General features: G+C 32.4%; 1 protein-coding gene across 1 annotated transcript; it reads right to left on the reverse strand.

The window, feature by feature from the left end:
* Window positions 1–3,497: 3,497 nt before the first annotated feature.
* Window positions 3,498–6,299, reverse strand: LOC144574002 (uncharacterized). The gene is made up of 5 exons (XM_078323808.1): window positions 6,135–6,299; window positions 5,683–5,753; window positions 5,208–5,288; window positions 5,042–5,085; window positions 3,498–3,705 (listed from the first exon to the last, which is right to left on the reverse strand). Exons 1-5 carry the CDS (start codon window positions 6,172–6,174, stop codon window positions 3,606–3,608), a joined length of 336 nt encoding a protein of 111 aa, XP_078179934.1. The 5' UTR covers window positions 6,175–6,299; the 3' UTR covers window positions 3,498–3,605.
* Window positions 6,300–13,133: the final 6,834 nt, after the last annotated feature.

Here is a 13,133-nt window from a genome sequence, read left to right on the forward strand (position 1 = left end):
AGAATAATAGTCACTAACCTAAGAACAGTTCTAATCTCATGCTATTCTTGACGATCCAAATGCACCCTTAGCCGTGAAATATTCACTATTTAATTGTGACTAAACGTAGTCAGGGAAACCATTGGCAGTGTAATATTCACATTTAATACTAAATCTTGAAGGGATTTTGAATTTCTATTTCTCTATATAATAAATGAAAATGCAAAAAAAAAACAAAAGCAAAAGCAAAGAGAGAAGTCTTAGTCTCAAACAATCGAGGGAACAGAATAGGATTTAGATATAACACTAAGGATGGTGAGTGTTGTGAAAAACATGGTTGGTATATCTGGAGTGAAATTTCTGTGTTTGATCCTGATAATATCTATGTTCAATGTATCTGGTAAATAAAATAAAAAACTCCATATACTTGTTGCTTTTAGTTTTTTTTTCCCCTTCAATCAAAATTTTTTGTTCTTAGTTCCATTAATTGTATGGGATGTAACACCAACTTGATCTCAAGTGCAGCAAAAGGACATGAAACAGATGACAACCAAAAGGAATGGTGTGTTGCTGACGGCCGACAATCAGAAGATGCCCTCCAGAAGGGACTAGATTAGGCATGTGGGGCCGGCAATGCAGACTGCTCGCAGATACAGTCCAATATGTCATGTTTTCAACCAAACACAGTGAAGAACCATGCCTCCTTTGCCTTCAACAGCTATTAGCAGAAAGCTAGACAGCAAGGAGCAACCTGTAACTTTAATGGTGCTGCTATGCTCACAACTATTGATCCTAGTAAGCCCCTTTTCACTTTCTATTCTGAAATCTTGTTTCGGGTTATCATAGAATTAATTTCAGCTACCATAAAAAATGATTCAACATTTTTCATTATATGTACTGACATCTTCCTGTTATTTCTGTAGGTTATGATTCTTGCAAGTTTGAATGCACTTCTTGATGCAACTTTTGATGCAAGCTTGTGCCCTATCACGAATAAAATTGATCTTGATGGCAGAATGTTTGCAAATTCAGAAAAAAATAAGGATAGGGTTCTTATTTCAACTCTTGTTCTTTTTAATTTGCAAAGCCATAATGATGTAAGCAATTTTAAGAGCTAAAGATGGAATAGATCGTTATTATTTAGTTGACAATTGACAGCATTGTCATAAACATTCTTGATTGGTTCTCGGTTTCAGATATAAATCGCCCTTAATTACACACAGAGCAACACGTAATCCTTCTCTTGAATTATTTTTCGATGTATTTAATGAATTAATCCTTAATTTCCAAATGGTGATAAATGAAAATTCGTCAACTGGTGCTGGTGATAAAAAAAAAAAAGGTTACGACTTTAAATAGCACCTCCTCTTATAAACTTAAAAATGAATAAGAATAAAATACGGATAAATTTAATTCTTAAGAGGTACTGACATATAAACACTTTACCTGACTAGTACCCTGCAGTTGAGCCCTTCACAGTTCCTCCATTGCAAGACTACTGTTATTATTAGTTATGACCCAAATTGCTATTCAGGCTCATCGGGCTATCTATGTTTATGTTATTGCGTATGTATAGACTCTTTATAAGAGAGAGAGAACTAAGTCTAATAGATCAATTTGTCTCTTGCTCTCTTCTCAAGCCCTAGAAACTCTAACGATTACTAATGCGGATTCAGCTCCTAGCATAAAACCAAATAACTTTCTTGTGACCCTCTTAGTTGGAGTGTAGAGGATGATACATATTTTTTCAGCCTTCTCATGTTTCTAATTCAGTGAACAAACATGTAGATTTGTTACGCGGACGGGTTAAGGTAAGTCAGTATAATCAAAGGAAATTTTATTTCGGCTCTAAGCATTGGAAATTGAGGCCTCAAATCAGCAGTGAGGTAAAAAGTTGTAGCAAATGAGCATCAATCTAGTGACAGTAATACACATCTTTTCAGACCAAATCTCTAAGCAAGGAATATAGAGCTTCCTTTTCTATATATTAATCAAAAGTACAAAAACAAAAGGAAAAGGAAGCAAGATCATGAACCTTCTTTATTAAAGAGATAAAGGCTAGTATTAAAGCATCAAGGAAATACAAGAGGAAGATTGGTTATATAAGAAGCATCCTAAATCAGGCAGATCAGGTCATGAAGATGGTTAACTGTGCTGTAAAAGGCATGCTGGTCATGATTATGAAAGTGCTGTGCTGTCTCCTGATTTTGTCTGCTCACATTGTATCAGGTAAACCAACAATCTCTATACAACTTCAAATTTATCATGCTTATAATTATACTCTTTTATTCCAATTAATTTCCTTGTACTTGGTTTTATAAAATGAGGTATTAATAACAAAAAAAAAATTGCTCTATGTAATTTATTGAGCACAGCAAAAGGACCTGAGGCAGACTACAACCCGAAGCAATGGTGTGTTGCTGATAATCAACTGACAGATGATATTCTCCAACAAGCACTGGATTGGGCATGTGGGCCTGGACATGCAGACTGCACCACAATACAACCAAAAATGCCGTGCTATCTCCCAAACACAGTGAAGGACCATGCCTCCTTTGCATTCAACAGCTACTGGCAGAAGTTCAGAAAGCAAGGAGCAACCTGTAACTTTCATGCAGCAGCCATGGTCACAGATATCGATCCTAGTATGTTCATTTTTTATCATATCCAGTAGTTATTTACTAGATAATTGTTTATAATAAAATAATATAAAGAAAGAGAAAGAGTACCTTCAATTTTCGATACATAGAAAGATCGGTAGAAATTTTTCCGATCAAAACTTTTGAACCGGAAAAAATGCTCCCGATCCGAAGTTTTCTTTTTTGGTTAGTTGCCTCGGATCCTCTATGGATCGGACAAACTTCAGGCCTTAAAAAACAATTGCCTCTAAATTCCTTGTCTTGGTTGCCACTGTGGATCCTTCATCCTAGACATGCTTATAAAAAACTTTGGATTGGTAGAATTTTTTCCGGTCCAAAGTTTGAATCGAAAAAATTTCTACAGGTCCTTCTATGCATCGAAAATGCATGGAAAGTACTCTTCTCTTTCCATATATTATTTTATAATATTTTCTATGAATAAAAATTCACAATTTCTAGAATACCATATTTTCATTTAGAGGTTTTCTGAACCATGCACAAGAAGGCTAACAACTATTCCTAGCATTTGTTCCATGAGGATTGAGCGCTAGGTACTATTAGTTTTCAGCAAAAGAGAGTTTATTCTTTGTAGATAACATTTTCTGTTATTTTGCAGGCCATGGTTCTTGTAAGTTCGAATTCAATCCTTGAGTCCTTGATGAATCATTGGAGTAAATGAAATCTTGACTGCAAAATGTTTCAAGTAGAATTTCCTTTTTGTAAGTTTATTTTTAAGGTCAGTGGCTTTTTTTTTTCTTTTGTAAGTTGCAGAATCATTGTGTGAAAGTATTTATATTCTTGGCATGATTTCACAAGTCCTAATGATTCAAGCGGCCTTATGAGCTACAAACTGAATGCATCCCAAACAAATAAACAAAATTAGTCAAAAATCAAAAGTTTTGATTGATTCTTATAGGATATAAAGCACATAAATTACACATAAAACAACACATTTATTATTTTCCACTGAAATAACCTTCAATAAGATTACAGAAGTAAACTCGCCCAAGCAGCAATAAATGAAAATCCACCAATTGGTGCTGCCCGAGCATACTTCCTATCTTCGAAATAGGCCACTGTATAGCATCTGCAAAAATTGTTACAAGCTTTTAGGTATATGCTATGTACTACTTTCTGGTACTTGGAAATTCTTCAATCCGAAAATGAGAAACACACAATAAAATACTTAGTTTAAGCAAATGCAAGACCTGGTAAAATATTATTCTGATATAAGATATTTTTCTAGGAAAAATCAGGTTGAAATGGCAGATGAGTCTCTTGTCATAAAAAACTTATTTATTCATTTCATAATCCATAATGGTTACCAAAGATCAATTATCCTGCACAAAAACATCTTCTCCACCCCCTACCAACCAAAATGAATAAGCATTTGGTATTGGATACCTAAACTAAAGGAAAGGTGACATTTCCCACACTTGTGTACTGGTCCAAAACAATTCACACTACCACCAGTTGGTACTAAGCAACTGATGCCATTTTTACCTATCGTATAACTTAAATAAAATAAATGGTAAACCAAATTAAATAAAGTAAAATAAATGGTACTCTGATTTCTATGTTATAGACAGAATTATATAAGAGGAGGATTCCAATGCCTCATCTTTTTCATACCTCACGTACCTCATATTTTATATCTTCGTTTTGAGAGCCCAAATTGTCGATCCGAACCGTTCAACATAATATTTATACTAAAATATGCATGGAGATGAAATTTTATATTTTTTGGAACTTTTTTTACTATTTTTAAGATAGGTACAAAATCACTGTTTTTGAACCGTTAAAAAAACAATGATTTTCTACCCATCTTAAAAAATAGTAAAAAATTTCCAAAAATTATAAAATTTCATCCCTAACCATATTTTAGTATATATATCATGTTGAACGGTTCGTATCGATAATTTGAACTTTCAAAACGAAGATATAAAATATGAGGTATGATGAGGTATGAAAAACATGAGATATTGAAACTTTCCTCATTATATAAACCAAATTAAATAAAGTAATTTCTATGAGGGGTACTTTGGAAATTTCAGTCTCCAAAATCTGAGCCCACATCTGCTGCTATTCATGCCTTACAATAGCATGGCCAAGCTATTTAAATCTAACCAATTTAATCTAAGATAAACAGGCCAGATCAAACTATAACTATAATATGAGGGCATAGCATGGGCATCATAACACCTTACTTTCAATTATATTTTACAAAATTTCCTTTAGCTATAAGGAAAAAATGGATCCAATATATCTTCTTGCATAACTTAAGAGCTAATCTTCCTATGCTAAGAACTAATTTCCCCTAGTTAACAACCTTTTTGACTTTCTGTACTAAGGAAGGTATCCAAAAGAAAGAATAATTTATCAAAATATATTTATAAGTGGCAAGGCATTGTTGCAAAACTTACGTGCCAGAAAATAGGAGGATGCCAGCAGTGAGAAGCCCTCCAAACTGCACAGAACAAAATAAAAATCACCAATATGTAAGGCATAAGCTGACAATAAAAACAGGAGGAAAATTAAGTGCAACTTGATTTTACAATTGTTTAAAAAAAAGGTGAAAAGGAGACGAACGATATGAGGATGTTTAGTCACTGGAGCCCCAACTAAAGCTGCAGTATGGACTAGATGGTACAGGGAAGCCGTTTGCCATACCTCCAGCAAATTTAAAAATGAAAATAAAAAAAATATATTAGTGACGACTTCAATAAATAAAATACATCTGAATGGGGGTCAGATGTCTATTGGTCTGTTTAATTTGGGTTATTTCTAGCATGTGCTAAGTTCGAATATTTATCTATTTCCATTTAGTATTTAATGGAATTTAAACCAGTAGCTTTTCCAGTGATTTAAAACATAGTAAGAAGAGGGTAACTGAGAGATTAATTAAATGTACATAACATAAATTCACGACAACATATAACTAATTAAACATATACCAAATCAAACAAAAGCGAATTTATACAGATTAATAGGTCTGATAAGGAATGACAGTTCTCAATGAGAAATCAATCTAAGAAAAGGGAAAAAATTATCTTACAAACCTAACCTGCTTATAGGTAGAATCCTTTGGGCGGTAACCGTGGGAACCATAAGTCCCAAGACCCAGAGCAGCTATCCCTAATTTAGTTTAATAACCAAATTTTCATACATTAATCAACAAATCAATTGTAAATGATATTGCCGCAAGTTCAGAGGACTCTTGATAGATTATATCTGTTGCTTATTTCTTTTAAGTTGCCTTTGTAATATGTAAACATTGTTGGTTGGCTATGTGCTTTGATGTAGTACTTTGTAAGACTGTAATACTGGTACTGGTACCAGAATACCAGTTGTTGGGTACTGTAACAGAACATACATGCTTTGGTTTCAGTGAAAGGTTGGTTGGTTTCGCCACTTTAATCAAACAAGAACAATCAACAAATCAATTGTACAATTTGTATTTCGGAAAATTGAAAATTGAATTTTAGAAAAGGGTAGCAGAGAAAAGAGGAGAAATACCAGAGATAGCAGCGACCTTATGCCATATCATGGGATCCATAATTAATGTCGTCGTTCCGCGGAAGCACTGTTTTTTCCTTTCCTTTCCTTTCCGCCTCCGCCTCACTCCTCAGTTTGTTGTTGTCGTTAACTTGGAATTTAGAAGAGAAAATCGCTCGGTTATTGTCAGATTTTTTACGACTTTGACGAGGTTATTGAGTGCGTATCCTCTGAGATATTTCATATTTTGCGTGACAGACGTGTCTGGTGCCTATTCGGGGATAGCGCAGGGGCCAGTATTATTTGTGCTTTGAGATTCGTGCAGACCGCATTTGAACGTTTCAGATTTTCAAAAAATGTAACGCAAAATATGAGATATCTCAGAGGATTCGAGTTCACTGCTGGTACTATTGCACATATGGCCTTGAATCTAAACATATATACCCAGGTTAACTCGACGGTATGTCAGTGGCACTCAAGCCGTATGGTCCGTATCAAACTCAACGAAGGATCAAAATTCACACCAAGACGAATATTAAAGGGCATATTACTTGGGAACGGATTACAAATATTAAGGTTGTACTCCAGTATTAAAGAGAAAATCCTCATTATAGTGAAGGAAGGGGAGGGAACAACGGAGGAGACTATTTTCAGAACAGTAAAACCTATATCTCAAATTAGAGGTGACAAAATTCGGAGAAAATTAAAACTACGCGTTACTGCTCTCCCCTCCGAATAGTAGTTTTTCACCTCCGCTTCCTCTTCAGTTCTTCTCTTCTGGAGCAGAGAAAATCTTCGAACAGAAACAGTATGGGGTGAGCATCTCCCTCCCACAGTGATTTTCTCTTCTCTTTCTTCCGCCTCTCTTCATCTGGAGCACGCCCTAAATGAATTTCGAGCATTCTATCTCAGTTAAAATTTGTCCGAATTGAACAATTCAAATCTAAATATATATATTGCGTTACCTCAGGGATATGGACTTTAGTTTAGAGTTGTTAATGAACCGAGTTCGAGTGAGTCGAGACAATCTTAGATTGAAAACTCAATTCGTTAGTGACTCTAGTTGACTTGTAACTCGTTAAGACTAATTGATGTTTAAATTATAAATAATTTGAATTTATTAGAGCTTAAACATTACATAATATAAATTGGGTTAGGATGACTCACTGACTTGAGTTTGGATTTGCAATTTTGAAATTGCAGTTCACTGTTAGTCTATTCACTGGAGACTGGGTTGGATGACTTCGGTCCGTTAGAGATTGAATGTGGTCCGACTTTATGTTTTATGTATTCCGAATTGGAATTTGCTTATGCTAAATTCTTTAAGTTAACAAGTCGGATAACTTGAATTAGTAATGAGCTAATTATTAGCAAAATTTTACCGAACAAGTTACGAATTAGGAACTATTTTTAGGATGGCTTCTATACCGTGGAAATCTGTGGATTTTTGTACTTTTAGAAGTAATACTTTTTATGTGTTGTTCAGCATGTAATTTTGAATGTGAAATTGTGTTTTATTTATCATTCATTTTTCCATCTTTTGATGATTGAATAACAAATTTACAAGCAAAAATCTCATTATGAAATAATAATTAATAAGTATTATTATATTATTATTTAATCTATTTTTAATAATTATTAATAAAAATATTAAATTGATATGAAATATTTTAAAAAGAAAATATAATTTTTTTGCAATAATTCTCATAACATAATTAAATATTTATTTCAGCATATTCGGATGATTTTTTTATTTTAAACAAAATATAATGAATCAAATGAAAGAAGCATTGTGTAGTTTGAATTTTAAAAAATGAGCAAATTTTGGGTGTGATGTGCTTACCAAAAGAAATTGGTGAGCACAACTCTAAATGTCTATCGGATTGTTTTTAAACGATGAATCTAAACCGTTGAAAAAATTATTTTTTCAAGCGGTTAAAAATTATTTTTTCAAGCTGTTAAAAAATAATTTTTTATAAGTTATTTTATAAATTATTTATGTATTCATTTTTTTACCTGGTTATGATCACGTTGCTTTAGAATTGCTTTTGCTAAAATCCAAACCGTCGTTGATTTCATTTGATTCATTTTGTTTTATTCTGAATAAGAAAAATCTATTCCGTCACTATTTTCATTCATACTCGTAGCTATGGATAGAATCTTTGGACGCCGTATCCGTATCCGTATCCTCTCAAATATCTGACTGAGTCAAATCATGTCTCATTAAATCTCAACCGAACAATTTAATTCAGTACCCATTTGAACATAGATCTGTTTTGAGATTTTTTGTGTCTTAAACATCCCATTCCAGCCTATAATGGATAGAATTAATCACGTCACGTGACGTGATTCGCGTGTCGCCTGATGTGACTGCATTTTAGCAAAAATTACATGTCACGTCATATCATGGTATAAAACATAGAGTATCTAACCTTTTATAGTTAATATTCAGTTCTTTTTTAAAAAATTTACGAATAGAGTATCTAGGTTTCTATTTTTCTGTAGATTCAGTGATACTAGCACACATGTAGTATTGATTTTTATTTCTCCAGTTTAGTCCAATAAATATTTGTAATTTGAATTTTTTAAATAATGTCAGATGGTGTCCAATGGTCTTTCCTTAAAAACAATTACAACATTATTTACTTATTTTAAAAAAAATTCATATTTTTTATACATTTTTTCTGAATTTTCAACAATTTAAATTAAAATATAGAAAAAGATTTAATGTGACTAATTTACGTCACGTCACGTCACGTCACGTGTGATCACGACATGACCATACGTGACGTGATCATTCGTGTAACGTGATCGTTCATCATGTCACATGAAAAAAAAAAACAAAAAATTAATCATGTTGAGTATCACATATTTTCTTCTCTAAAACTCATAACAGGTTCCTCTGATTTGTTTAACAATTAACCACACAGAACAGGCACAAAATACTTCTGCACATAGGGCCAGGGTCTTCCCGTGCGTGGCAAGAAGGGCCTCACGGTATCGACAGCCCAATAAGAAAATTATGTCACATTAAAAGAAAACCTTTCGAATCTGCTACTGATTGTGTGTGTGTGTTTTTCTTTTGTTTTCGGCTTTGAAATGCCCTTTGGGCTTGCCATTTAAATAAAGCAGATTACATCACCAATTCGTATTACATGCCTTGTCTGCACTAATCAGAGAAATACCCAAAACTGGTAACAGAAATTTAAATGCAAAACCAATAAAGTCCTTCCCTGTATGTACCAATCAGAATATCTAACTGGTACCAAAAAATGGAAACGTAAAACCAGTAAAATTTATGTGTTGTTAGTAATATCTCGCTATGCTGTGCTGAAGCTTAATCATTAAAATTGACTTACTAGTATCATGCATGTTCATGCATTGCAACAAGAATATATTATAATAGAGCAAATATATTCAAAGTTTTGTATTTCATAAAAAATAAGTTGGAGGACTTTTAATTCATACATAGTTTGATTTTGTGTGATATTCTATTACAATAAAATACTGTAATTTATTATTTTACTATTTGTCAATCTATTATAGACTTATTGTATGAAAATTTACATAGTTTTACTATTTACATGAATATGTAATCCTTATTGCTATCACGTGTGGATCTGTATCCTTATTGTTATTAATATGAATTTGTAATCCTTATTGCATGTGGATATGTATTTTTAAATGACATACAACGAAATCAAGAATTGCAGCGATTACTGTCGAGTATCTGACAATCAAATAAGGAAATTTACGAAATTTTTCAAAAAAAAAAAAAATTTAAGTAATCATGACATTTTGCATATGATGAGTACATGTCTAAATAAATTTAGACTTCTATGCGTAGAAAAATATCAAAAAAATATATTCAATAAAAAAACAGACTTTTTGATAAGAGAGCTAACATTCAATTTAAAAATTCATCTTTTAATCACAACCGTTAGCATATCAAGACATCTACTTAATATAATAATGAATTTACCTACAACCGAAATGTATTTCAATATGAGACGCATATATTTTATTTACATTTACTGAAAAGGAAGTTAATGAATCCAATTCAAATTATTTTTTGTATAGTATAAACATTTATATTTCTCTATACATTTCAATTTGAGTAACTTTTAGAATATATACAAAGATGATTATATAAGTTTTACAAATTTTTGTAAAATCCAATTCAAACAATATGAACTCACTTCATAGTTCATACCTTCAATATATATTTGATCTCTAGCTCCTCTATGTACCCATAAAACAAATCTCTGGAAACAAAAATTAAGACCCTGTTCGGCTGTCAAGCAGAAACGGGAATGAGTTTGGGTTCGGGTCCAATTTGAATGGCCGAAACACTGTGTGCGTGAGAACAAAAGAATTCACTCTGAGGGCTTGTTCGGCCGACAAATGGGAATGGGCTTGGGCACGGGAATTGAACTGAAAAACACTATTCCCGTGGGAAAAAAAATTCAATTCAACTGAATTTTTTTTTCCCACGTGAACAGTGATTCGTCCGAACAGGCCCTGAATGATTTTTTTTTCCCTGCAAATAGTGCTACGCCAAACAGGGCAAGGATTCTCAGTGCTCACGAAATGATAAGAAATAGAAACACAAAAAAAGTGAATGAAAATCATACATAAAGATAAAGTTATTGATTAACACTTTCTAAATACAACTAATCTAACTTTGACAAATCCAAATATACTATTTAATTTGCAGCAAATACAACAGATACAAATGAAACTTAACATTTCCTCAAAAAAAAAAAAAAAAAATTTAACAACAATTTTTTTTCCCCTCACAGATTCACCTAATAGTGAATTAATTTCACAACTATAATTAGTGAATTAACTTGATCCTCAATGAAATCAATTAATCACTCAATTGAATTAAGTTAAAATGCATGGTAAATTTCAGAAACTCACGAATTTACACAATTAATTATTTTTTCTATTGAAACTCATTTTAAATTTATAGAGTATCTATTTTATCTTTTACTAAAAAGTTAAAAATATGTAGCTTGGAACAGCTTTCAGGATTGCATTACATTTGCATGGTCTCTCAAGAAGATAATCAAACTGCTTTTTGAATCATATTGAGTGCACTTTGTTGGACAATTTGAAAATATAGAAATAAATTATGTTTTCAACATTTCAAAAAAAATCTTTTAAAACAATTATATCTTTAATCACACACTGGACATGGATAATCAAGAGAGAGACTAGAGAATTGATGACTGTGTGACCATACCTCTACAGGTATGGGACCCAAATAATACTCATGGTGATCTATGAGGGATCTAAATCTGCTGCTATCTTTGTGCATTAACAGTAACTTTGCTATTCCTGATTTTCAAATCCAGTCGTCAAATTATTTCGAAATGTGTGCACATAACAGTTCTTGAAAAAAGTTGTTTTGAGATTCGTTCTAAAAAAAATTGAACGGCTCGATTTAGAAAAGCAAAAATAACAGGGTTAACAAAGTTACTGTTCACGAAAAGAAAATAACAGCAGATTTGAATCCATCTATCAGAGTCACAATGAAGAGGGAGAATCATCTTTGAGTCCAGAGATTAATGAGATCATGCTCTTTCAATGAAATATGGATTATAATAGCTATTAGTTTTCTATTTGAACTTTCTGTTTTTGGTTGCGTTTGGATGACGAAAGAATAGCAAAAGGTAGATTGCTATTTCACGTTTGAGTGAAAAAAATAGCAAGTCCTAACACTTGAATTAGCTTGTGATTAGTCAGTATTCCGTTAACAAATTGAAATGTTGAATTAGTGGCTATTCTGAATTTAGGATTAACCACTAACCTTACTAACCCCACTCTCAATCAAAAATACTAGCCAATATTATGTTTTTGCATCCAAACAATTAGTGCTAGATTTGTTTTTTAGTTTTGAACAATCTAGTTAGTTTTTGAACATGTGGACCTTGGATAATTGTGATATTATAACACAATATTCTTTTGATGTAACTAGTTATCAAGTTTTTATAATGAAACAAATAATAGTCTTTTATCAAAAAAATAAATTATGTAGCATGTTTAACATAAATGTCAAGTTTTGTAATTGACTGATTGTGGGGGTATATGGAACATTTTCTTCTTATGACTCATATACAATTGTATATCTAAATGTCATTGTTTATGCGTCACAAATAGATAAATTAAACATTTATCCTTAAAAACTGACCAATTAGTAGAATAAATATTTTTTCTACATATACTATATATCTTTATTTCTAATAAAGGATGAAATGGGCATTTGATAACTTTTAAAATGAGTTTTAATAAAAAAAATTGAAAATTTTTGTAAGTTTTTTAAATTTAGAAAGGTGGTATGATATTATGAATTTTAGAAAAATAAAATACGTAATTTTGTGGTTTTTGAGGGGTGTTGGTGGAATTCCCCATTTTAATAAGGGTTTAATTAGGGGATAGCACGCAGCGCACGCTCCTCTCTTGTCTAAAAAGTGTAACGGAAAAATGGGAGACGCGAACAACCAATTTGAATTTTGCCTACGGGCTTCCCCTAAAAAAAAAAACAATTTGAATTTAGGAATATCCCTCCAGACTCCAGACTCCACTACTCTTCCAATTCACATCCTTCTAGGTACCTGACGAGAGTATCTTTTACAATTAATGCATCTGGACCGTTATTTTTAAATTTATACGCATCTCTAAGCAAAATTATACTTCTCCTACGCTAGCCCGAATCCGAAAGCAGCTAAAAGTTAATCTTAAACCGTAAAGTGAGGCAAATCTTTAACGATACCTGAGAGAGGATACGGATCCTCTTCCAATTCACATCCTCCCAGGTACCTGACAAGAGAATCTTTTACAATTAGTAGATCGAAACCGTTATTTTTAATATTGCACGAATCTCAAATCAGAATTATACTGCCTATGCGCTAGCCTGAATCTCAAAGCGTCTAAGAGTTAATCTTAAACCGCAAAGTGAGGCATAACCTTTATGGTACCTGAGAGAGGATACGGATACCTAGTCTTCCCCTCTCT

Source organism: Carex rostrata, chromosome 22, assembly GCF_964058835.1.
Source record: "Carex rostrata chromosome 22, lpCarRost1.2, whole genome shotgun sequence".
Classification (NCBI taxonomy): domain Eukaryota; kingdom Viridiplantae; phylum Streptophyta; class Magnoliopsida; order Poales; family Cyperaceae; genus Carex; species Carex rostrata.